We start from the raw sequence: 26,827 nt of genomic DNA on the forward strand, positions 1-26,827 counted from the left end.
GACGTCCTCTCAGCAGCACTGCAGAGTTAAAGCAGAGCGAAGGCCGCTCACCACAGTCCTCAGCCTGACAAGCAATAGCTGTGCTGGCGGCAGGGAGGAGGGGATGTGCAGTGGGGGCGTGACTTACACCAGGACAAGACTCTTAAGCATGGAGAGCCAGCAGAAAGTGTGGCTGAGAGGTGCTCATGGGAGATGGGACACACTGAAAACGAGGCACTGGGACTCAGGTGGAACTCAGGTTCCGCACAGATAAAAACACAGTCTTCATGTATCCAATCCATTTCTGAAGGTTTGAGAAGATTTTATAATGGAGTCATTCATATATTACATAAATGTAAATGAAGTTCTTAAATAAGGAAGGCTACAAGCTTTCTTTAAAGAAGTAATGTGTGTCCCGTCCAAAACGACTCCTGAGTGTTTTCCCACAGGCAGCTGAGGACACGCACTGTCCACATACATTCGCCAGCCCTGGGACAGAGCACTGGGTTTTTACCTGAACCCAAATATGGAAGTTAAACTCATGTACATGAGTGTGGCAGAAAGACACGCAGCACCCTTAAACACTAGGAACTGCTCGTACTCCAAAGGGATACACTAGAAAGTGACCGGAGAAACGGGACTCAGTATCCAGGCCATGACTGTGCTCCCTGGGTGTAGACTGGGTAATGCCATCCAAGGAGCTGCTGGAGCTGGTGGAACTTCTGGAGCTGCTACCACACCTGCCTGCTGCCCCTCTACTTCCTCAACTGTTTGAACAAAATTCTGATGTATTTATGATGTAACTTGGATGCTGTGAAGGGATGAGATTATATTTCTCCAGGAGAAGAAGAGAACTTAGCCCATGCCTGTATGCACATGTGTAGAAACTGCTGCTGAGGGGAGACAGTGGTAACAAGAGAAGGAAAATGAGGGCTAACCACCTAAAACAGCTTCCCATTGGAGGGTCTGGTCTTCCGCAGCAAGTTAATAGCCTTTAAATGTCACCTCTGGGTGGGAGACTGCAGGAGGGAGATGCCAAAGCTGGTTAGGATCAAATGTCTGACAAAATGGAGACAGGGAAGCAGGGCAGACTGAAGAGAAACAGGACAAGGCATTTTAAACGTGAGGGTCCTTTAAGTTATCAACCCCAGAAACTTTAATTTGAAGAAAGGATAACTAGAGCGTGACTCGTGAATGAAAACTAAACTGTGGTTGTCACAGCGACCTGAATCTGGAATGCCTATTTTAACAGTAACTACACAAAATGGAACAATAATAGTGACAATTCTGACAGCCTCAACGAGCAGGCCGACCAGACACCAGGCCCTTGGCTCCCTTCGTTTGCCTCTCCATTCTATCAGTGGCCTGTTCCCATTATCTGGGAAGAGCTGGGAAAGTTACCAGTTAAACTTCCTGCTCAAGGCTGGAAGCGTGAGCGCCCGTCATAAAGGCTGGGAGCAAACACACGGGATGGGACCCCAGTGTCATCCCTTCCGGTATAGCTCTTCTCCCTTCCCTGACCCCCGGATTTCACTGCCTCCACCTGTCCACGCAGTCATGAACCACACACAGCTCCTCCACCCCAACACACGTGGATTTCTAGCTTTGAAATGGCGCTGTCTCCTGTCCTCATTCCTCTGCTACCCTGCCGGATTCACTTCTGACTGCGCAGCAAGCATGTTTGCCTGCTGCAGTGTCTCTTGCCCGGACACTGCCAAAGCAGCTTCCCTAGGATGATGCCACTCTTTAAAGAAGCTGCAGCCCCCCCCCCCCCGCACCTAATTCAAAGGCGCAATTCTTTTTCTAGCTCCACATTTATCTCGAAGCACCCTTGCTTGTAACCCACACCAGGTGTTCATTCTTCTCTGCAGCTAAGATCGCCTTTCTAGGCAGAAATGATTCTTGAGAAAAGATGTCTTTTTCTTCCACCGAATCTCAGCACCAGCTCACCTGCCACCCACCCTCCACCGTTACGCTCTCTCTGCCTACTCCGCTGAATTCTGTGTGTGTGCACATTTACCTCTGTCCTAACCACAGCGTCTGTCCTGAGGGGCCCAGCCGGGGTAAGTAATGCCCAGCTGCTTTCCGAGAGCGTTATCAGTTTATCAGATAATATCTAGATTACAAGTATTTTTTAAGCAGGCAGGGGAACAATTGCCTTATGTCCTGTTCTCCCCTCCTCCTGCATGCCCCACCGTACCTAAATACTGCCTTACATGAACAGGGCATTAATACATAGTTGTAGAAGTGAACGTACTTTCTTCATCAAATTTTATTCTAGATAAAATCAAAATTCAAAACCAAATTAATAATAAAGCTCCTCAATAATGATGAGAACTGCGTCTAAGGCATAATCCCCTCCAAGTTATTAACAGTTTTGATAAGGTGAAGTCTAATCCAAGGGGGAAAGGACTGCCTTCCGGTGTCTTTCATGAGATCTAACCAGTGTTTCAGAACATATCCATTCAAGTTGCCCGGTCCTGAGAGCAACAAGAATACGAGAAACACAAGTGTGCTGTGGAGGTTTTCTGGAGGATAGTGCTCTGTGTACCTCAAGTCAGACGAGATCATTAAATCAGCCAAGTGCACCCAGACGCTGGTGAACCCATAGACAACGGTAAAGATTTTGGTGATTTCGTTTTGCTCATTGTTCTTAATTCAAAAGATATAATAAGTGTTTGATAACTTCTATCCCAGTAGCTGCCGTGAGAATCTACCAAACGGTTTGGCTATTCTGTGACACTTCCTGTAAGCTGATGGTAGCCCCAGGCACACCGGCCAGGCGGGTCTACAGCCCCAGGCACACCGGCCAGGCGGGTCTACAGCCCCAGGCTAGCCACAGGAGACGCTACAGTTCACTGCTGGGTAATCGCGAGTAAATTGGCAGCCCCTCTGAGCGCCGGGCTCCTCACATTCAGTTGCCCAGCTAAAGACCAAGGAGGGAGCCCACAGTCAAGATGAGCTGCTTATGGCACTTTCCCATTTTATGCCATGGTGATGACTGAAACTAGCTTGTAATGCTAGAAAATTGAGCGTTAGAATTAGTTTTTCTTGAGATTTGGTACTTTTTATGTAAAATTATATGGGCTTGTTTTCTTGTGAGAGAAAAATGTTGATTACAAGTTACTCAGCCTTTCCCCACACCCCTTGGAAATTTTAGTAGGACATCTAGAAATTCTCTATTTTATTCAAATTCTTAAATATTTATTTTTGTTTTTAAATTTTGTGTGGGTGATTTTGCCTGCATACATGTCTGTGTAGCTTGTGCATCCTAATGCCTGTGGAGGCCAGAGGACAGCATCAGATGCCCTGGGCCAGGACTAGAGATGATTGTACGTCATCATATAGGGAACTGAACAGCCAGTGCGCTAAACTACTGAGCCATCCATCTCTCCAGCCTCTAATTTTCAAACCATGGCATAAAAGTTCTCATGAGTAGTTCCACAGTTTTGCTTTTACATATATGGCATTTATTCACTTATCCATGCAGTGTGTGGAGCACGCATGTGCCTTGGTGCATGTATGGAAGTGACAGACAAATTTCAGGACCAGTTCTGACTCCATCATGCGATTCTCGGGTGCCCTTACTCCCTGAGCCACCCAAGCCAGCCCCCTTCACCCAGGCCCCGCTCTGCCAAGTCAGCCCCCTTCACCCAGGCCCCGCTCCACCAAGCCAGCCCCCTTCACCCCGCCCCCCCCAAGCTTGTTTTGTTTTTTGAGACAGGATTGCTCTATGAAGGGCTGGCTGTTCCTCTGGTCTCTGCCTCCTGAATGTTGACATTTAGGTGTGCGCCGCCACAGCTGGACCCTGTCCTGTGTTCTGTGCTTTATACCCACTGTATTCATATAATCTCTAAGTTATGAAACTATTAGCATATGAAATTTGGCTTTATATATATGATTAAATATAAAATAACCAATTCAAATTTTAAAGTTTCCTCTTGCAGTAATACATGAAAATAAAATATTTTGTGCTATGCCTCCCTTAATTCAGTGCCACTGGAGTGTATTTAGTTTACTTAGGGGCTTGAAATGAGACCCCAGCCTATGCATCTCCCCTTGTTTCCCATAACCTAACCCTGATGTGGGGAGCACTCTTTATCCTGCTGCCTCTCCCACCCCCATCTTAGCTGCAGATATTTCAGTCCGACGTAGGAGACACAGCAAGGACCCACAGGAACACAGACAGCTATCTCGTCACCATAGTCATAGAAAGACCAATTCAGTATATGAATCATAACTTGGGAGCCTTTAAAATTCAAAGATTTTACAGCTGAAACTTTTGTAAGAAGATTTCATTGGATTTTAGGGACATTTAAATTCTACTATGTTTACCAAGAACAGAGAAACAAAATACAAATAAGGCTGAAAAAATGGGTACTATCTTTATCTATGAGATTTTGTATTTTCAGGCAAAGTGAATAAAAAATATGCACAGTAAAATCTTTACTGAAATATGAGCACCAAATAAGTGTTTTAAAGTAAGATTTTGTTTAAGAAAAATCCCTTGGGATTTATTTTTGGTGCCAAGTCACGTGGCAGAAAAGGGCCCCAGACGTGTGCCAGCCTTCCCACAGACCTCCAGCCTCTTGGGCTCACTCTCAATGATGGTTTTCAGAGTACTTGCTGAGGGCAGGGCAAGTGAGTTAATTTAAAATAAAAAGATCAGTCAAGACTCAAAAGATAACTATGTGAATGAAAAATTCAGCATGATAAATTGTCCATATTGTGGAAACTTCAGAAAGGACAGAGTAGAACCTGAGCACCGGGTAACTCAAAAGAACAGGGGGCTTAACCACAGGGGCTTTCAGCATCCTACCTCGGGAGGTTTGAACTCTTCAATTCCACCTTCCATTTTCTGCTTAAGTGCACTGTTTACTTGCTTAGCATTCTGAACCTTCACAAAACAACAAAGTTTGTGTCAGACCATGTACTTGGTACATTTTTATGAGTACAGATATGTGAACAGAACATATATCAAACATATATCAAAGCCATCTTAGGTTTCGGTTCAGGGGAACAGACATGATTATCACAGCGAAGCACATCATGCTGCCATTCAAGTAGCACATACCGGAAAGACTGACAGACAATAACACACATGCATGCACGCACACGCGTACACACGCATGCACACGCACACAGGCACGTGCACACACATTTCATGGAGGAGCAGTGCTGAGTGGGATCAGGGCTCCACTCCTGGAAGGCCAGTACTTTCCTCTCATCTTAGGCAAGCTACTCTCATCTTAATGACAAACTTTTTTTCTTTAAAATTCATCCTATGCTCAAATTGTTCCCCAGTCTATCAAAGTACTGGAAGATACATTTGTTCTCTGCTTCCATTGGAGCCGTTCACAGAAGTAAAAACATAAGGCATGCAGAAGAAGACACCTTTCCGGGCAATCATGTAAGAGGTACGATCTGAATGTAAACCAAGTGCAAACTCCCGCTCTTTGAGCAACAGCCAGTCTCCAGTCTGAGGCCTGCATGTGAGCACTGTCTGCTTGCTGCTCACTGACTGGTCTGGTTCTCACCAGTGTGGGCAGTCAGATAGCATTAAGTTATGCATCACTTTTTTTTCAGCCAGGGTATCTGGAATAAGTCACCAGATGGTTTAGAGTAAATTAGCTGGCCAAGTTAGAAAGCCGCACAGAGGGAAAGGAGATGAGGGGAGAGTAAGAAAATAAAGGAGGTGTTTGGTGGGCGGCGGGGAGGGATGTTCCAGAGGAGACAGAACCTAAGGCAAGTTTTAAAGCATTCAGCCAGCAGCTAAGGTTGGGGGGACAGAATGAACTGTAGGCAAATAGCATTCAGGAAAAAAGGAAGGATGTTGGACCAGAGCAAAGAGCCAAAGAACCATGTAGTACACCAAAGAATCTCAATTTTGCCTAAAGACTGAATGAAATTGAAGACTTTTAGTCAGGAAAATACAATCACACTTGCCTTTCAGAAAGGTATGTTTAATAGGAATGCAGAAGACAGAGTGAGGTGAGAGTTGAGACGAATACAACTCAAGTCAGAAATATTAATTACACAATTAAGAAACCTCTCCTCGCACACCTTTAATCCCAGCACTCGAGGGAGAGGCAGGTGGATCTCTGTGAGTCTGAGGCCAGCCTGGTCTGCAGAGTGAGTCCCATGACAGTCAGAGTTATGTAGAATGACAACGTAAAACAAACAAACAAACTAACAAACAAACAAAAAACCAACAAGAACAAAAAACAAAAACTAGAGAAGCTTGGAAACAAAATTGAGACCCTTTTCATCAAGACGACTGTGGGAACAAAGGGGATCTTGGATGACGTCAGTTGAGGAAGTGCCTGTGTGTGGCGATGATGCTCACAGATGGGAAATACAAGTGTGGAGACAGCCACTCGTCAGTGAAAGATGAGTGCTGCTAATATACACTCCACTGAGGCTCCTATCAAATGAATAACCACGGAGAGAAGCTTGCCGGTAAATGGCTCCCAGCTAAGCGCTCGAGCCACTAAGGCTCAAGTTTTGAAGATGTGAGGAGAAAACCAACTTCCGCAGGTTGTTCCCTCCTTCACAAGGGTGCTGTACATGGCATGCACAAACACAAAAAAAATAAGAAAACAAACAAATGAATAAAGAAAAAAGAGCTAAATTATGAGGAAATGCCCTAAGAGCAGAAGTCAAATTGCAAATGAGAACAATAGGCTTCCTCCCTCCCGTAATCGCAAAAGATTACAGGAAAACTAGCTTGAACAAGGGTTCTCAACCTGTGGATCGTGACCCCTTTGGGGGTTGAAAAGACCTTTCAAGAGGTTGCCTGAGACTTTCAGAAAACACAGATAAATTACACTGTGGTTGATAACAGTAGCAAAATTACAGTTATGAAGTAGCAACAAAATAATTTTACAGTTGGGGGTCACCACAGCATAAATGGTGTATTACAGGGTCATGGCACTAGGAAGGCTGAGAGCTGCCCGTCTGAAGATTTCCATGGAGCAGAAGTGCTGTAGTTTGGAAAACGGGAATCTTTGATGGCAAAACCAAGTAAGAAACAGATAAAGTGGATAAGAAAGACCAGGTCCTATAAGCCGTGTGGACAGCTCACTATGTCATCCATGATGTTGGTTCCAGCCCGGAATGCTAACTCCTGTCCAGATGACACAGAAGCTGCCTAGGGGAAGACAGGCTGAGGTCTGGTGAGATGGACTGACGTAACCACTCATTACCACAACACTCTTTTCTATCAATAGCAGTTGATTTGCATAAGGTCTTATGGGCAACCCTCAGTGCTTACATACGAGGGTCTTAGCATTAAAAAGCCACGTGGACATTTTCAAAACTCTGCTACTACTTCAGCCCACAGTGAGGACAGCAGCAGAGGTGGTGACTCACTAAGGAGACACAGTGTGCCAAACAACCTACACACAGCGCTACAGGCAGCGTTCAGCAACCTGCAACAGTATGGCTATTGTTCCTTGTTGTACAGGAAAAGTGCAGGCTAGAGAGTGAGCTATGGAACTTGCTTAGAATCAGTGCTGATGACAGCCATGCTGGGATTTGCATCTACACCAGCAGAGGAATTTCATAAAGTAAACCAAGCTTGGGATGTGGCTCAGGAATACAGTATGGCAGCTGAGGCTGTGGAGTCAAGCCCGTACCCTGAAACAAACACTGCCACCCCTCCCCCAAACCAAACATTGTAACATCTAAAAAAGAACATCTGCAAACTCTAGAGTTCAACCTAAACAAACACAGATACACCAATGGACAAAGTCATAAAATACACCGCTTCTGTAAAATACCTGACGCTTTAGAGAGATCAGCTCCATGTCCAGTTGTCTGAGGATGGTGTTGGCTGCGTTGGGACTGCAGGAGACAGCCACCACGTCCTCCGGGGTTAAATACATGCCCTTGGGTGGGCGGCACTTGGATCGCTGGGAGTGGTGGCGGTGCTGCAAACTCTGGTACTCCCTCCTCCCGAGGCCAACCTTGCTGGTTTGGACAGGCTGCTCAGTGCTACCCTGGGGAGTGCAGGTGGAAGAGCAGAGACTTTGTTTCCATAAATGTATGTAGAGTAAACAACCTCCTACAAACAGGAAGATCTCCTGCACTGCAACACTCCTGACAAGCTTTATTATTCATGAGTCCAAATAAGACACACACACTGCGGTGTGCTGATACTATGACAAAACGTATACATATTCTTTGATTTTTCAAGGCAGTTTCTCTGTGTAGCACTGGCTGTCCTGAAACTCAATCAATAGACCAGGGTGGCTTCAAACTCACAGAGATCCTCCTGCCTCTGCCCCCCCCCCAAGTACTGGGATTAAAGGTGTATGCTACCACCACCCAGCAACAAAATATATTTTTGATTAATTCAATAAAATGTTTAGTTTCTACATCTTGAGGTCTATGAATACTGAAAAAGTAAGTTACACTATAAAATTTTCCCATTTGCTTATACAATGAAGAGCTGGGCAACAACCCTACCCCAGACTATAAATTATACATATAAGGGTCTACAAAAAGAACAAAAGACAGTTTAGGAAATATATGTGTATATTAGGCAGCTGGTAAAAAAAGAGAGGTTTTATTTTACTTGGAGTTTCAGAACAATGTATGGCGCTGGAGGTTAGAATGGATGTAAGATGACCTTGATTCTGATGGTGGGGACGTTGTCAAATGTATGCATGTGGCTTGTAGACAATAAAACTCTAAACCCAATATTAGGTATCAGTTCATGCCCCAGAAGAGTTAAAAAAGCTGTCCAGTAATGATGAGAATGAGCTACTAAGTAGCATTAATATTTAATGTCCTAAAATGGAAACACCAGTGTCACTCTGTGCTTCTGAGAGGAATCCATTAAGACCTGACACATATCTTACTGATACATTGAGAACTTCTTTTTTCAGGAAGTGGAGTTGAATCCATACAGCTGGGTAGTCAAGTGTAATTCGCCTTACTGCTGGAAACTCAGAGCAACTCAGGCAAATCTGACGTTCAGAGAGACGCCTCCTAAAGTCTTTGGATCAAAGCTGATGGTGACTGGAGGCCCTTTCTCAGCAGTGGGGTCGTGCAGAGCACGAGAGACAAGGGCAGAACGCTAGGAGCACCCATCAGTGTGGAAAGCAGGGAAGACACCCCCATTGGCTCTGCCCCGGTTCGCTCCGCCACAGGAGAGGGCTTAGAAGTCGCCTAGAAGTGGTCGTGCCCGTGCCAGTCTTGGTTAGAGAAACAACTTTGAAAAGTCTTCCCTGAGAACTCCCCATCAGAGTCCTGCCTCAGACAGGTTTAGGCCCTAAACATCTATGATCTTTGTAGCCTGAGAAGCCCCACATAAAACATTTTGGAGGCATAGGATGGTTGTGCCTAGATACACTCAGAAGCAAATGCAGAGGCTGTTTGCAAGAACAGGGATGTGTATGAGCTTCTAAAGGATATTCCTCAGGAAAAAGCAAAGAAAGGACAGAATCAAGAAAGAATGGTGACCTAAATAATCAATAAACATATATGTTAAAAAAAACCCACCAAATTTAAGTTTGAATAAGTTAAAACCAAAACCAAAACAAGATGTAACTGAAACTGTGGGTTTTACACAGATCAGTAGGGTTTGGAGTCATGGCGTCTGCTGGCTAGAAAGTCTGGGAACACCAGCACTAGAATCTAACCTAAATATAGGAGACAAAGTCTCCTGGGTCCACAAGAATAGAAACACAGGAATAGCCAGCTCAAAGTAGCAGTAAAAGAATGGGATAGATACTCCTCTAAAGTAGGCCACAGAGGAAGGAAGCCAAGAAAGGCAAACAGATGGATGGGAATGGGCTCAGCAAGGAAAGAGTTCACGGTGCAGCATGAGGACCTGGTTGTGAATTCCAGCCCCACACAAAGGCTTGGTACAGCGGCACATCCATAGCCCCACCCTGGGGGTGCAGAGACACAGGAATCCTGGCAGCACGTTGGCCAGTTTGTCTGGTTAGAACAGCAAGCTCAGTGAGAGACCATGCCTCAAAAGAAAGAGGAGAGGGAAAAGGAAGGAAGGAAGGAAGGAAGGAAGGAAGGAAGGAAGGAAGGAAGGAAGGAAGGAAGGAAGGAAGGAAGGAAGGAAACTCTGGCCTGAACACCTGGAAGTGTGGATGAGTGCACTAGACAGACAGACGGACACACATACACCTGAACAAGTACTTTGGTTCTAAGAAGGCTACAGCAAGAAGAGTGAAAAGAGTTAGAAAAACAGGAAGAAATCAACTTCAAAAGTGAATCGTGGGGCTAAGAGCCACTCAGTGGTTCAAAGCACGCCCTGCCCTTGCTGGGGACCCGAGATCTGTCACCAGCACCGACACTGGGTGGTTCATAAGTGCCTGTGACTCCAGGTCCAGGAGATCCAGGCCCTCTTTTGGCTTCCGCAGGCACTCGTACTCAAAATGCATATGTTTAGATGCTGTGCGCGCACGCACGCGTGCACACACACACACACGTAATTAAATCTGCCGATGGCTCAAGAAAGCCAAAGTCAAGAGGACAGGAGTGATGAAGAGATTAAGAAATCTGAAAGCAGCTGGCATTCTAAAATTATTAAAATCTAAAAACCAGGAAAGTTAGAAAACATCAAAGTAAGGTCATTTAGGACTTTAAAACGTCATTAATGGAGAAACTTCAAGGGAAGGGCTGGACTAATCAGGACAGTCATGGTGGAAATGACACATTGTACCGAGGCGGACCCAGGTAGACACAGAGACGCGCAGCCCCTCCACTCCAGGGCTGTGCCGTGCTCACCAGCTTCTGCCTGTCCACACTCTGAACATGTTACAAATACAACTCCTTACCTTAGGAAACAGCATGTGCATCAACTTAGCCTTTTCTTAATGACTGTAAGTCTCCTTATCACCAGCACACTGGGGCAGCTGAGCACTTTTCTATGGGATCCTTCCACCTCTCACTGAGCCAGCGTTCAGTGGTCACTGCTCTCCATATACCTGCTACTACTTTCTAATTTGCTATAACATGGAAAAAACATTGCTGAGAAAAATTGGGTAACAAAACCAGAAACCCTAAAATTTTACCTAGCAAATCTTACCATGTAAAGGTGTGTTTAATCTTTTTCTAAGGGATTAGACTAAGAATTGCAACTGAGTCAGCCCATCTGTGACCAGAGGTGATAACCCAACACCACTATGTAATGGCTCAGTAGTTTCCAAGCTTGAAATATTCACTGAAACCTACTTCCTAAACCAATATACAGAAAGTCTTTCTTCGCTTCCCCAAAGATTTATTTTTAATTATTTGTCTGTGCGTGTGTTTGTGTGTATGCACACTGAAGCAAGAGGTGTCGGACCTCCTGGAGCTGGAGTCACAGGCCAGACCTGAGTGCCAGGAACCCAACTCCAGTCCTCTGAAACGGCAGTAAGTGCTCTTAACCACCAAGCCATCTCTCCAACCCCCGTTCTTGTCTTATTTTTGAGACAGGGTCTCAGTGTGTAGTCCTCACTGGCCTGGAACTCTCTAAGTAGATCAGGCTGGCCCCAAATGCACAAAGATCTGCCTGCCCCTGCCTCCCAAGTGCTGGCACTACAGGCATGCCTCACCACACCTGGATTTTGGGCTCTTTACCCCTTACTGCAGTCAGTCTTTACAAGCAGGCTACTCTACAGTGCGAGGACCTAGGGATCATCACCTCTTTTTTGGTTTCCTTCTTTGGATCATAGTCACTGTCGTTCCCGTCCATTGGGTGAGTCTCTTCCACATCATCATCACTGAAAGAAACAACAGATCAGGGGATCTTCTAGTAACTTTACTAAAGGTCCCTCGGGATTGCCACTGGGGACAGCTGTGCCCCGCCTTTCTTCAGCTCTAAGAAACAGTCATCCATTGAGGCATTGTCAACTAAAAAGTAAGCGACTTGGTGGGAAGGAAACTTAGAAGTTCCACTTGGAGAGAGGGCATGTGCAGTGTGATGTAACTGGTAACTTCAGCTCTGTCTGCATGTGGTGTAAAGAGACAAAACGCAATCACAATAATGGGGACTTTAGGTACTCAGGAATGTTACTTCAGCAAATGAACAATGACCATTTTGCACAGAATACATTCTTTAATATATTTGTGTGTGGAGGGCTGGGAATGGAACTCCACACACAAATGCTAGTGCTCTACCACTGAGTAACATCCCCAGGGTGTCTTTCGTTCGCACTGAGCAACCAACGGTGGAGCAGTGAAGTCTTTACAGTCAAGACTCTGACCACTTGGCTCTGCAGCTCTGCAGTGGCTTCTGTCTCATGGAAAACACCCCCACCCCAGAGAGAAGTCCCCAACAGCGCAGCAAGGTAAAGCATCCGACCCACCTGTCACCCTGATTGTGTCTGTTGGCTAGTTTACGGGCCTGGCGATCCATCAAACTTGTCCTTGAGCGAGTTTTTTTCCAAGAATAGTAATACTTTACAAGACTTGCAATTGTCTTATCTGGAAGCTTAAAAAGAAAGTCCTGTTACTATTGAAAAGTTTAATTCATAAACTCTGACCAACACATAAATATCAATGTCATATTCTTGATAAACAAGGCATAAATGAAAACTATGTCATGGGTACCTTTATGAATGACAAGAACCTAGACTTCTGAGTGGCCGGGTGGTGGTGGCGCACACCTTTAATCCCAGCACTCGGGAGGCAGAGACAGGTGGATCTCTGTGAGTTTGAGGCCAGTCTGGTCTGCAAGAGCTAGTGCCAGGACAGCTAGGGCTGTTACACAAAGAAATCCTGTCTTGAAGAAACCAAAACCACTTCTGAGCAGCAGGGCACAGTGAGCCTGAGAGTCATGAATGACAAGAACCACAAAGCACAGTTAATAGTCACAGAACTCCACAGCGCCGATGTCACCGACATGGCTGAACCAACGTCCTGTCTTTTCCTGAGGGGAAGGGAGATGTCACAAACTAACCAGATGGGAAGCGTCCCCAAGGTCCCCAGCATGACCACGCCAGCACGCATTATCTGCTTTCTTTTCTCTAGCTTACAGTCTGTGGTACATGACCGAAATCAACGTATGTCGGCCTCGGAAAGGAGGTGGGGGACACGGGGAGAGCTGAGGGGAGACGTGTGTAGACACAGTGCTCATGCATTCTCGCACAACATTAGATTAAAAATATACTTTCATATGCAAAATGAAAGAAAATCCTAGAGGTAAAAATAGAAGCATTCAAAAATAAACTTAAGTTATTATTCTCCCCAAAAAACAACCACCAAACTTAGTAACTATAACTTGAGACCAGATAAAAGCAATTGCCTTACTGTAAAAGCATATACCTGATATGCACAGGTGATTGTAGAAATACTGTATGCAAATTCACCCATTCCAAGAACTTTTTAATATGAAAATGGAAAACATTTTATAATTAATAGGTAGGCAGTATTCAATAGTATTATAATCATCCTAACAATAATTTGGATAAGACCAAAATCACCATACCATTTGTTGGATCCTGTGAAAGCTCTTCCCGTGAAAACTAAAGGCTTGCTCAAACAGGACTTTGTCTTCCACGGTCCACTCATCCGGAAAGGGGGTGAAGTTTGGGAGGTCCGCAAGGGACTTCTCGATGTCATGTTTGTGCCAGAACAACATGCCAAGTGCCTTTGAAGAGAAACCGTGCCCGAATCTTAATGGACCTACTTCCGTCACTCTTAAGAGCTAAACACAAATCAGATTAAAATTGAGTCTGCAACTTCAACTCAAGACAAACAAGTTTGGGGCCTTTCACAGGGTCACAAGCTAGTTATTTATTTTAAGTCGAGGCCTCAGAACAAGTGCTGTGCCTGTCCTATTCGATGCAGAAGTAAGAAAAGAGAAACTCTAAAGCTCACGACAAGACCGTTGCTCACATCTTAGCACTTTGTCAACGTGTAGGAAAACAGCCTAAAAGAAAGCTATCCAGTAAGGAACAGCAATCAGTAACAGAACAAAATTATCAACTATAACAGAAGAACCAGAAATATTCAGTTGGATTTAGCAGAGGAATATCAAGTTTTAACCTTTTAGAGTTATGTTATGTGCTAAACAATTCTAAAACTGAAGGTCACTTTCACTGCAACAGCCCCAATTGGACTATTCTGTCACATATTTAATAAAACATTAGTGTATTTATTTTGCTGTTACCATAATGTAAACATACAATTATTAGAAGTCATCTAAGAAACTCTAGTGACTTCATCGGCAAGTCATTTCTAAAAGTGCATACTGTTCCCTCTATTTAAGTGGTGAGGCCCTACCTTTCCTAGACGGAATTTAAGTATTATTTAATGAGTGAGTTCTCATTCTGTTAAAAAAGAGACAGAATTTTTAGTGGTGAATTTAAAAGTAAATTTCTTTATTTTGATAATAAAATTGTAACATAAACATGAAAATAAACCAATATTTACTCATATTTTGAAAGATTAACCTTCTCCAATATGAACAAAGAAGGCATGCCTCTAATCCCAGCACTCGGGAGGCAGGGGCAGGAGGATTCTGTGCGTCTGAGGACAGGCTGGTCTGTAACTGAGCTCTAGGACAGCCAGGAAGACATAGACAGACAGACAGACACAGACACAGACACACACACACACACAGACACACACACACACACACACACACACACACACACACACACAAACGAGATAGGTAAGAGGGTTGACTATAATCCCAGCACTGGGGAGGCAGGGCCAGGATTCTGTGTGTATGAGGACAGGCTGGTCTGTGTACTGAGCTCTAAGACAGCCAGGAAGACATAGACAGACAGACGGACACAAACAAACAAGATCGGTTATAATCCCAGCACTGGAAAGGCAGAGGCGGGAGGGACACTGCAAATTCCAGGCCAGCCAAGTTTGTACAGCAAAACACTGTGTCAAAATCAGTCAATCAAACAAACAAAAAAACCTAAAATCATAAAATAGGCCACCAAAAGCTTCAAATAAAGCTTCAAAAGGGTAATTTGTTTAGCTCTAGAAAAGCAGGTTGATTCCAGAAACTTCAAGTGCTGCACCGTGGAGTGAGCGCCCAGAGACCCACTTACACAGAGCTGATCTCTCCAACAGCAGCCTACCCCTTCTACTAGGGATTCCGAGCATGGGTGAGATACTTGGCAAAATGAGCCTTCAGAGTGTCTACTTCAAAGCAGGAGGCAGTGGCATACACCCACAGCCCGGCCGCGGCAGGATGACGGCCAGCCTGGGCAACACAGTAACACCTGGCCTTTTGGGATAAAAAGAAAAGAAAAAAGGTGGAAGCGATTGACGAAGACAGGCTGACACTGACTTCTGGCCTCTACAGGCCCACACATGGGGACATGCTCCCGCACACACATGTGCACGCACACAAACACATACACACACTTCTCTCCATACCTGTTCAACATTGTAGCCATGCTTCTCCTTCGCAATGGCGATGTATTCGTCCACTGGAAGGGAACAAGGTCACGTCACTACTTTTACAAACTTCAGTCTCTCAGATCTGGTTTTTTATTTTATTTTTTTAACATGGTAAGATAATTTATCATTCTGAGTTAAAAATAGCCAAAGCTAGTATGAAATGTCTCTAAAGGAAACTTACACACGGAATCTGCGACTCCTCACCTGCTGGATGTGACAGGTTAGTTGGGAATGAGTAAAATTTCACTTGACCTAATAACCTTATGACCATATATGATAAAATTATTACTAAGTTAAGTGACATTACTATAATTATTTTTGTATGCTCACAATCACCCATGTGGAAGTAGACAAAGGAACCTAATCACATTGTAAAATCCTAAAATAATCCTTGAAATACTTGGCTGTGTACGACCCGTTCATATATATAAAAGGCTGACTCATCTGTACTTCTGCAAGCTGTCTGAACAGCGTGCTGTGTGCACACACACCCTTAACACTCCTGTGAGCTGTCTGAACAGCGTGCTGTGTGCACACGTATCCTTAATACTCCTGCGAGCTCTCCAGAATGGTGTGCTGTGTGCACACGCACCCTTAACTCTCCCGTGAACTGTCCAAACAGCCTTCTGTGTGCACAAACATTCCTAACACTCCTGCGAGCTCTCCAGAATGGTGTGCTGTGTGCACACGCACCCTTAACTCTCCTCTTGGCTCTTCCGCTTGTTTTGCGGTACTTGGGTCCTATTTTCACTTGTCTACCACACATGATTAAATGAACAGAGTAATGCAGACAAGCAGTTTTCAGAGTGATGTGCTGGCTATTTCAAGGCCTCACTACAAAGTAATCTGTTACCATCAAAATTCACTCTGTGGTGTCCACAGTCACTCCTTTATCCTTTAAAAATTATTTTTACACATTTGCATGTGTAATTAGTTCTTTAAACATATTTCTAAGAAACAGAACTCTTAAGAATTTTGACCCTGGAGTGGCTACTGTCTACCTGAACTTGCTTTTCTGTCCATTTCTAGTACTTTTAACTTTTGGTGGGGTCATTTGAACTTTTATACCTTAGTTTCCTGCTCTAAATTCATGATTAAACAAAATATTCTCCCATGATTGAATGAATTAACACTCAGAAGATGTTCAGGAGTATTTGGCACTTCCTAAGTACCTCTAAGGATCTGCTATTATTATTGAACATTACTATTTAATATATTATAAATATGCTAAAAAGCTATTTTTAAATGGGTGCTATATTCTATCTTCCCAAGTATAATATACTTTCTGATACAGGAAGTTGAAGTTTTATATTTTGTTTAGACTCTACTTAAGTACGCTCCAGACCTAGATGGATGCTGATGAAATATAACAAAGTCTATCACAGTCCTTTCGACAGCCAAATTCATTAATACCAGTTGATGAAATATAACAAAGTCTATCACAGTCCTTTCGACAGCCAAATTCATTAATACCAGTTGATGAAATATAACAAAAGTCTATCATCACAGTCCTTTCGACAGCCAAGTTCATTAATACCAGTTGACCAAAAGTGGATCAGCCCCAGCTGGGCATTAGAACCAAGACAGAGCTTTAAAAGTACATACAGGCTTTGCCCCTGAAAATGTGGGCTAGTCAGACACCAATACTTTTTAAGGTTCTAACACACGATATAACCGGGGTTGATCATTGCCACAGGCCTGCTCTGGACGTCCCTGTGGACACCATTCTCAGGGTCATGCTACCTTTCTGCAATTTGTCTTTCACTATGTACCAGTGTACCAAACAGTGACATCCCATGACACTGTGATGCCAATTTTATGAATGAAAACCTCGGCAGGCCATACTGAGCAAACCTCTTCTGGGTTCTTGGTACATGTCTCTGACTGAATGCCTCCAGGGCACGGGATCCCAGCTTAACAGTGGGTGACTCTAGAGCTTTTAAGTCAGGACGATTTCTAGGTGTGCAGATGTATACTCATACTCATTTTCTTTCTTTCGTTTTTGCATTTAGCTGCATCGATACCATGATTAGACTCTACACACAGGATATATAGGACATGGCTATTTTTCTCCAGACTAAATAAATCACAAAACGTAAGTTCAAAAGTTGCTAGGACAATGCTTTTAAAGACAAGCTTATTTGATGTCTGCTCGAAGGGCTGTTTAGTGCAGCTGCTGCTGCCATTCACAAACTCGAGAGCTGAATGGAGGGTGGGATCTTAGTGCTGTTACCTGTACGTTTCCTATATCTGGTGTGCCGCAAAGGATTCCGGTCTGCTACATCACACTGAAGTCTAAAGCCACAGCATGATTCAGGGGTCCAGAAGGTCTCCGTCCAGAGTGGAGAGCACAAGATGGCCTGACGGCTGCTGAAGTCACTTCTCTCACCTCTCCTCTTTAAAGTGGGAATGAGAGTGGGCTCTCTGGAGTCTGAAGGCATCTCTCTTACTGCTCCATAGACGGAAGCAAAGCCTGGGCGGTTGTCTACATAACTCCCTCCCCTGCTTGAGGGTTTAAGCAGCAAAGCCATCAGAGCCTAGGTGTTTGCTTTCTTCGTGGGCCTGACACAAACTGAATGACCAGATTCACTATCCTTCAAAAGGAAAGACATTCTCATAGAGAAAACAAAGGCAATTCAGCTCTTAAGAGAACCTAAAAGACTAAAGCACAAATGCAAATTACATTTTCAACAGGCCGATTCCCTGTGGATCTTAGCGTTTGATCTCAGAAAAGAACTTACGTTTGGCATCTGGGACACTGTGGTAAGGCGACCACACAAGCATCCCTCCATTGTCTTTATCTGTGTACTTGGTAGCACCTGAGGAAAAATGAATTATTTTGAATATGATAGCTTTGTATTTATATTCCAAGTAAACACCAGCACAATCTTATGTTTTAGTATAATACCTGCAAAGGACAAAGGCACAGGGAACAGGAAGTTTATGAAAGTCAGCAGAACACTCAGTTTTGGATGGAGGACACTGTGGCTCTCTTTAAAGCCACTCTGAAGCAACCCCGCCTTCCCTTCCCGTCACCTGACAGAGCGGCTTTCTGTATGCTGGGTAGGGAGCTTCATCAAAACTGACCTTTCCCCTACAGAGCGCCTGCCTCCCCCGTGCTGTCTAGACAGGGCGCAACCGCTGCGACTTAGAGAGGAGCATCTCTCATGGCGTGTATCGGATCTTATCCCTAAGTCTGCTGGCTTTCCTTTCCAGACTCAATTTCACCACTCTTCGTAGTGATAAAAACGCGCGCTCCAAGATAGAGGCATAAAAGTTAACACATTTCTTCTTCACATGATCTGGCTGAGTCTAGAAGCCCACTGTCCTCTCCTAGGAATTTCTCGTGTTAACCTAAGAAGTCCAGAACATCAAGCCTCACACCTGTAGATACTTTAAATAGAACAGGAGTTTCTTTCTGGCTTCTACCCAGTCCTTAGCTACAAGTCAGTTAAAACTAACAGGACGCTCTGCTGCCAGGTGAGGACCACCGCGTTTCATGAGGCAGGTATCTACCTAACACCAACAGCCAGAATTTCAAATTAACCACATAAATACTAATAGAATTCTGAGGTTAAACTCAGATTATTGTAAGGGATTTGGAATACAGACATTCCTTACTACATTTTCTATACAGATAAATCAGTTATGAGCCAATAATTTACTTCACTTTCAGAGAATCATCATATACTACTACTAAATGTACTTATTTAGGTAAGAATTTTTAGTTGGAAGATTCATACTCATATAATTTTAAACCTACATTTTATGATCTGAAAAATTAAGGTTGGTGAACAGGTTATCTAAGTATTAAAAAAAAACCCCTCAACTATACAAATACAGTTAAAAAGCAAAACCTTAGCCGGGCAGTGGTGGCGCACACCTTTAATCCCAGCACTCAGGAGGCAGAGGCAGGCGGATCTCTGTGAGTTCGAGACCAGCCTGGTCTACAAGAGCTAGTTCCAGGACAGGCTCCAAAACCACAGAGAAACCCTGTCTCGAAAAACCAAAAAAAAAAAAAAAAAAAAAAAAAAAAGCAAAACCTTTGTATTGTGTTGTATCTTTAAAAAAAAGGAGGCAAAAAGAGGAACTTAAAATCTTCACAAATTATCTGATCAGAAGTTTATTAATATTGAGATATTCTTTAAAAACTGGTGCATATCTGTAATACCATTCTTTGGGGGGCAGAGACGGGAAGATTGGGAGTTCAAGGCCATCTTGGGTTACAGAGCAATCCTATCTCAAAACAAACCCACTCCAGTGCCAGCAGGTGTGTGACACACTCAGGAAGGGGGATCAGGAGAGAGAGCTGATAGAACCCAGGCTTGGTGACAAGCACCTCTTTCCACGGAGCCATCGCTCCCGTCCATGAGCCTCATTCTTGCATTGCAGAAAGTCTGATGTGTCTCATTAAATAGCTCTTCTCAAACAAGTATTGCTTTTTCTCCATTTAAAATACCAGTTATGATCCTCCTCAAGTTTTTCCATATTGTGACTAAGGGTTGAATACGACAGAAGCCAGCATCCTACTTGAGGACAGTAACCACCTCTAGTGTGGGACGATAGAGGAGTTTATGTGAGTGGCCCAATGACGGAGAAGGCGCAAGTAGGCACCTTACCATGTTCTTTCCCTAACTACAGACCCCAACCTTTTCAATTATACATCACCCAAGAAATACTGATGTTTACAAGAAAGAGTATAGATTACAGACTTCAGACTCCCAGTCACTGCAAGCGTGCCACCTTGGAAATATCTTCTTGTGCCTCAGTTTCCCTCATCTATAACAACAGGAATATATACGAATCTACTTCAGCGCTGCTCAAAGGAAAACTGGTAAGCTGATAATGTACACGCATGGGACAATCGACTACTAAGATACAAGTGTAAGGAATAAGGTAGGATTTCTAGTCTAGTGCAAAGTGCAAACACAGCAATCTGTAACTTTCCAAGACTGTCTTCGAGAAATTAAAGGACTTCGGTGAACAAATAATTAAACTAAGAATTTAGATCCCGAAAAGTGGTCTCAACACCTAAAAATCTGTTTATAAACCAAACTAGGTTTTATATGATATTCTGGGTTTCTAGCTTCAAATGGGGTGAAGACTTTCCTCATAATATGGAAGCATGAATAACTTATGTGAGCACACGCATGTGCCTGTGTGCATGCACAAACCATGTGGTAGTCACAGGTCGACAGAGAGCACCTTCTCCTACCAGGCTTCCGTATTTGTACTTCTGAAACAGGGTTTCTCTACGCAGCCCTGGCTGTCTGGGAACTGTGACTGTGTAAAGCAAGTTGGCCTGCCTCTGCTGGAGTCAAGGGCATTCACCACCACTCCTGACTACACCCTTTTTTTTTAAAGACAGGATTTCTCTCTGAACCTAGAGCTCACTGCTTCAGCCAGGCTGGAGAGCCAACGAGCCCCAGGAATTATTTCCACCTTCCCAGACATCGGTATGCACCACCATAGCTGACTTTTCTGTGTTGACAAGAATCTGAGCTGAGGCCCTCACGCTTTGTCTACTGAGCTCTCACCGGCACCAGACTTTCAGACTTGTGAGCTTCCCGTTCTCTTTCTCAACATAACCTGCCTGAAAAGTCACCCGAGGTCTAAGTTATATTGTAGTCTCCCTAGTGGAAGACTTCACCTTCTATCACCAACTGTAGCCGGAAGATACTAAATGGCCCAACCCAGAAATAAAGAACACATAAGTTTAAACTCCACAGCAGCCTGAGTAGCATCATGAACTTCCGCAGTTCTGCTCGGTGCTTTCTAGGAAAGCTGTAGCCCCATATGCAAGGACTACATCACGGATGTTCTAGTAATAAGTGTCCTCTCACACGGAACAAACATGCTTCTTCTCTCCGACTCCAGGGTTCCAAGCTTCTTGTTAAAGCTCTCCTCTACTGCACAGCCACTGCAGTGTTGGCCAGTCGTGCACTCACAACATACTGGACATAGGTAAAGAAGCAGACGGGTTGGGCAGGCAATCAGGAAAGTACTTTGTATGTGTCTGTGCCCGTGTGCACGGCGCCCGCAGAGGCCAGAGGAAGACATCAACAGGACATCCATGACTTCCTCTCCCACTCTCTCTGCCTCATACCATGAGACAGAGTCTCTCACCGAACTTGAAGCTTGCCATGATGGCAAGACGGGCTGGCCGGGGAACTCCTGCAGCTGGGGTTGCAGGCATGTGCAGCCATTTCTGGCTTTCATGTAGAAGTTGGTGATTCAGACTCAAGTTTCCTTGCCAGCACAGCAAGTGTTCTTATCAACTGAGCCATTTTCCCAGTCCCCAATAAAGCATTTTTAAGTATGAAGATACAGTATGGGAGATTCTGTGGGCAATTTGCACAAAAATGACTCAAAAACAAGAACATAATACCCAGGTATTTTATAAAATGGATACTATCACATTAATGTTTATATATAAATAGGTGAATTTAAAATAAAGAATTTAATTTTATTTCAAAGTGTTAATATTTTAATATACCAAAGATTACATTCCTCATCAGCCATTTAACTCAGCAACAATAAGAGATGTCAACTTTAAAAACATAACGCCTTGTCTCTTCAAACTTCTTCTATGGGTCTGAAAATCACTGCATCCTATTTATTTTCACTTAATCTTGTCATGTACTTAACAGTCTCCCTTTTATGAACAAGAAAAGGTCGGATAGTTCATCCCAGGTGAACTGTACTCAGAGACTGGAGGACTTGCGGTCACCAGGCAAAGCCGCTCCTCAGGGCAGCAGAGTTAAGCAGCAAATAAAAGAACTGGTAAAACAACCGATTTACAGCTGGTAACCCTCAGAACTAGTTACACTAGATTTACAACTGGTAACCCTCAGAACTAGTTAACAGTGGATTTACAACTGGTAACCCTCAGAACTAGTTAACAGTAGATTTACAGCTGGTAACCCTCAGAACTAGTTACACTAGATTTACAACTGGTAACCCTCAGAACTAGTTAACAGTAGATTTACAACTGGCAACCCTCAGAACTAGTTACAGTGGATTTACAACTGGTAACCCTCAGAACTAGTTAACAGTGGATTTACAACTGGTAACCCTCAGAACTAGTTAACAGTAGATTTACAACAGGTAACCCTCAGAACTAGTTAACAGTAGATTTACAACTGGTAACCCTCAGAACTAGTTACAGTGGATTTACAACTGGTAACCCTCAGAACTAGTTAACAGTGGATTTACAACTGGTAACCCTCAGAACTAGTTAACAGTAGATTTACAACAGGTAACCCTCAGAACTAGTTAACAGTAGATTTACAACTGGTAACCCTCAGAACTAGTTACAGTGGATTTACAACTGGTAACCCTCAGAACTAGTTAACAGTGGATTTACAACTGGTAACCCTCAGAACTAGTTAAAAGTGGACTTACAACTGGGGGATGACACTCAGAAATCCAGTTAGCCAATCATAAAGACATCGGCACAACCACTTAAGGCAAACTCTCCCTAATGGCCACGCTTCAGGAACTTCAACACAAACCGCTCCCGGGTTTCTGAGACGGAACAGTAGAAATTCATTCTCTAGCTCCATGCTGCGCTTTCTATACCACCATTATCGTCTCTTCTAAAAACACTTACTTTTCTACATTCTCAACAGAACAGTCCCAGCACCTAAGGAATTTTCTTCCCTGTGACTTACATCTGCGGCTATGGTGAATAATTTCCATAAAACAGTGGTTTATGGGGGGAGGAAGAGACAAGTGCACCCCTGAGTTTGAGGACAGCCAGGGCTGTGTAGACAGACTCTGTCTTGGAAAAGCAAAAACAAACAGACCAAAGTGGGGAGGGGCTGTGAAGGAGAAAAGGAGGGTCCACTGCCTCAACTTCTATCATTAACTAACACATTTCCCTTTTCTTCTACTATCGTTTCCACAGTAATACTTAAGTTTTCACCTAACTATGCTAAGTCAACATGAAATAAAACCTTTGCAAAATAGCACAACACTTAAACGGGAAGCAGCGTTTCCTTGAGAAAAATACCTTCATGATTCACATGAAAAGTAAATGCTTCTAACTGTGTCTTGGACTGCACTGTTAGGCAAAAAGTAAGTGTATTTAAGTAATATCCTTATTCTATTAACCAAGCCAATTACAGTCAGAGTGAATACACTGGAAATTCTAATTTAGACACAGTAACATCTCATTAGGGTCTTGCTACCCTTCACAGATGTTCTATGTAGGTGGACAAGCAAAACATGATGAATTAGATTAGTAAATCCAAACAGTGGCATGTAAGACCACCTGAAGAGATGAATTAGTCTTCCCGGTTTGAAATCTGTTGCACGATTTATATTTAAAACGACAAATGCTTTGGTGCTAACACACACAAGCAAGCCCCTTATCACGTCACACAACCAGGGAAACACACGTTGACTGAAATCGACCTAACTGGGCAGAAAGATAGGTGTGCTTATGATGTAAGTCAGCGCTGAGTGCCATCTGGAAATGACTTCACCAATATTAAAAACAAACAAACAAACAGTACCAATGAAAGCTCCAAATCGTTCTTCATAATTATGAAATCTAATCTTTACTGAATAACTGCCATATGCCTAGTCATTTCATCCTGGCAAGAGCTCCATGCAACAGCTTTTTACAGCTCCTAAAATTGAAGCTCAGGGAAGGCCAGTGACTTGTTCAGAGCACAGAAACAAGAGTTGAGAATTAAGTTCGGTCTATGATTAGGCGAAGGTGTCTTCTTTCCAATGTCTAAGTCCAGAAGTATGTAGGTAATGTGGCAGAATTCACCTACGAGCTAGCAGTGCCTGCAAGAATACTTATCACAAAAACATTTAATACTATTGGAAGCCCACCACTGCAAAAAATATTCCAACAGCTGTCACTTTGAAGGTAACCCAAATCTGGTGAGCACTCGGATATCGATCACCAACTGCAGGACGCGGTCCTAATCAGGCTTTTAACTCACTACTCCACCCTTCTCCCTCCAGAGATGGGCTATTACCTAGCTGGTGGATAGAACATACTGACTAAAGCCCTTGGTACTAAACAGACAGGAGTGGTTTCCTTGTGAGATTTCAAGTAAGCCCTGTGCATAGCTAATTTACAACTCGAGCGGCTGACTCTGGCAATGCTGTTAGAATGTGCTCTGGACAAAAACTGACCGCAGGAAAAGTGGGAGGGCGGTCCAGGCAGGGCAGAGCCCACTGAGCTCGCAGCGAGTCTGGCTGGGTTAGAGCAGCCAAGCACTCCAGGCCCAGAGGCTCCAGCAAGGGCGCCTCCATATGCGGAACTCTCGCCCAATCCCCGAGCAGCCTCGCATCCCGTGACCGCCTGGGAGCCTGTTTGGAGAAAAGTAGAGAGGGAGCCCGCAAGCTGAGCTGGCGGAGGGTGCTGGAACCTGGCTGCTCCGGAGAAAATGTCTCCTTGGCAGCCGCGGCCGCTGTCCTGCGGTCTGGCTCTCCCGGGCCGGCTCGGCGTTGGGGGAGGGAGGACAGGGGGGCGGTGTCGGGCACGGGCGTTTCCCCGCCCAGGTCCACACCGCCGCGAAGGAAAGAGAAGCCAGGATTCCCGAGTGCACGGGGGTCGCGGGGCTCGCCCTTGGTCGGGGCGGATGACAGCAGCCCGGGGCTGCCGAGCATGGGTCTGCGGAGCGCGGCAGAGTCCCGGGTTCTCCGGGCGGGTCGGTGTGGCATCTGACCTGGGGTAGGTTCACGCACACACCCCGTACGCCCTCTTTTGCAGCCCTCCGCTCTGCAGATCCCCGCGCCCCGGGCCCCGGACCAGCGACCTCGGTGTGATACCAGCAGCGTGCAAGTGCCGCGGGAGGGAACCATGTTCACCTTGCCATGCACACATCCACCCCTACGCCCTATGTCACTGCCCAGGCGAGCCTTTCAGCCTCCCAGCTCGCGATGCCCTGCCCTGCCCTGCCCTGCCCGGCCCTCTCCCGGTGCTCCCCACACCCGCATCCGTAACTCCCCCATTCCGAAGCCGGCCACCCCAGAGCAAGCCCGGAAAAAAAAGGGAGAGCGAGAGAGACGGGGTTTTCCTGTGAGCTAATATATCTACCTGGATCGAATTCAGGGATCCGAGCTTGGTATTCAGCTCCGACTCTCATCCCAACATCTGCAAAGCAATGCCAAGAAATATGGTAAAATGATAATAAATAAGGAGAGGCGCGGGGAAAGGCAAGGCAAGAGGCTCTCCAGCCGCGGGAGCGCGGGCGAGGCCGCGGCCGGGTGGGGGCGGGGAAGCGCGGGTCGCGGGCTGCGGCGGCACCGGGAGTTCCGGCGGCCGCGGCTCGGCTCCGAGGGGAGGAGGGCGCGGGGAGGGGGCCGGGCGGGCGGGGCAGGGAGCGCGGCGAGGTACCCCCGTGCTCGTCGTCGCTGCTGCAGCCGCTCTCGGGCTCCGAGAAGTGCAGCCCGCCGTTGGCCGAGGAGCCGCCGCCGCCGCCTCCCGCCGGGCTCTTGGCGCCGCCGTTGGCCGATCGGTTCTTCCCCAGTAATTCGGGCCCTTTCTCCATCATGCCGGGCATGGTAGAGGAGGGGGAGAGGTGGCGTCAGGGAAGGGGGCTGACGGCTGACGGGCGCGGGCGGGAGCGCGGAGGAGGAGGAGGAGGTGTTAATATGGAGCCGCCATCAGCGCCCCGGTCGGGCCGTAGCGCAGTCGCCCCACAACAACCCGCCCGGGCCCCGCCTCTCTCCCCTCCCCCGCCCCGCGCCACCCGGCCGTGCGCCCCTCGCGGCCGCGCGCTCCTCCCTGGGCGGCCCCGAGCTCTCCGCCTTCGGGGGTTCCGCCCGGAGCCCCGAGACCCTGCGCGTCCCCTGCCGGCCCGGCGTTCCTGAGCGACGGCGGCTCACGGCCGCCGGGCGAGGCTGGGAATCGGGCCTCGCTGCTAGGCCGCACGGAGGGCGGCGATCCGGACGCTGGACCCTGTCCGAGCGGAAGAAGTCGGTCCGCTGAGCGCGGCCCTAGACAGGCGCTGCACCGGTGACGAGCGGCGGGGATGGCGACTGCTCGGGGGATGAACGGCCGGGAATGGCGGCCGCTCGGGGGACGAACGGCCGGGGATGGCAGCTGCTCTGGGGGACGAACGGCCGGGGACGACGGCAGCGCCGGTGACGAGCGGCGGGGATGGCGGCTGCTCGGGGGACGAACAGCCGGGGATGGCGGCTGCTCGGAGGACGAACGGCCGGGGATGGTGGCTGCTCGGGGAACGTGGAGCGGGGATGGTGGCTGCTCTGGGAACGTGCGGCGGGGATGGTGGCTGCTTGGGGAACGTGCGGCGGGGATGGTGGCTGCTCGGGGAACAAGCGGCGGGGATGGTGGCTGCTCGCGGAACGAGCGGCCGGGGATGGTGGCTGCTCGCGGAACGAGCGGCCGGGGATGGTGGCTACAGCCGGCTGCTCGGGGAACGAGCCGCCCGGGATGGCCTCAGGTTGGCGGTTACTCGGGAGAGGAGGAGATGGCCACCTCTGGCCG

At 46.1% G+C, this 26,827-nt stretch overlaps 2 protein-coding genes across 11 annotated transcripts in view; one reads left to right on the forward strand and one right to left on the reverse strand.

The window, feature by feature from the left end:
• The window catches only part of Ints7 (integrator complex subunit 7), a 502,168-nt gene extending 489,907 nt beyond the window's left edge, over window positions 1-12,261 (forward strand). Inside the window, exon 21 of the mRNA XM_075989497.1 lies at window positions 12,252-12,261. The gene's annotated coding sequence lies outside the window, so the exon portion shown is untranslated. The remainder of the gene's footprint in view (window positions 1-12,251) is intronic.
• Rcor3 (REST corepressor 3) overlaps window positions 1-25,880 on the reverse strand; it is a 40,293-nt gene extending 14,413 nt beyond the window's left edge. For 9 of the 10 annotated variants that reach the window (XR_012912122.1, XR_012912121.1, XR_012912123.1 and 6 more), the window contains exons 1-9: window positions 25,715-25,880; window positions 25,415-25,471; window positions 18,093-18,170; window positions 15,328-15,380; window positions 13,415-13,576; window positions 12,294-12,418; window positions 11,630-11,708; window positions 7,761-7,979; window positions 4,799-4,876 (exon numbers count right to left, since the gene is read on the reverse strand). Coding sequence is in view for 5 of the 10 variants with exons in the window: in XM_075989505.1 (XP_075845620.1) it covers window positions 4,799-4,876; window positions 7,761-7,979; window positions 11,630-11,708; window positions 12,294-12,418; window positions 13,415-13,576; window positions 15,328-15,380; window positions 18,093-18,170; window positions 25,415-25,471; window positions 25,715-25,880 (1,017 nt within the window). In the remaining 5 variants the exon portion in view is untranslated. Of the gene's footprint in view, window positions 1-4,798; window positions 4,877-7,760; window positions 7,980-11,629; window positions 11,709-12,293; window positions 12,419-13,414; window positions 13,577-15,327; window positions 15,381-17,584; window positions 17,748-18,092; window positions 18,171-25,414; window positions 25,472-25,714 lie in introns of all 10 variants that reach the window. The other variant, XM_075989503.1, reaches the window with a different exon arrangement.
• Window positions 25,881-26,827: the final 947 nt, after the last annotated feature.

Source organism: Microtus pennsylvanicus, chromosome 10, assembly GCF_037038515.1.
Source record: "Microtus pennsylvanicus isolate mMicPen1 chromosome 10, mMicPen1.hap1, whole genome shotgun sequence".
Lineage (NCBI taxonomy): Eukaryota > Metazoa > Chordata > Mammalia > Rodentia > Cricetidae > Microtus > Microtus pennsylvanicus.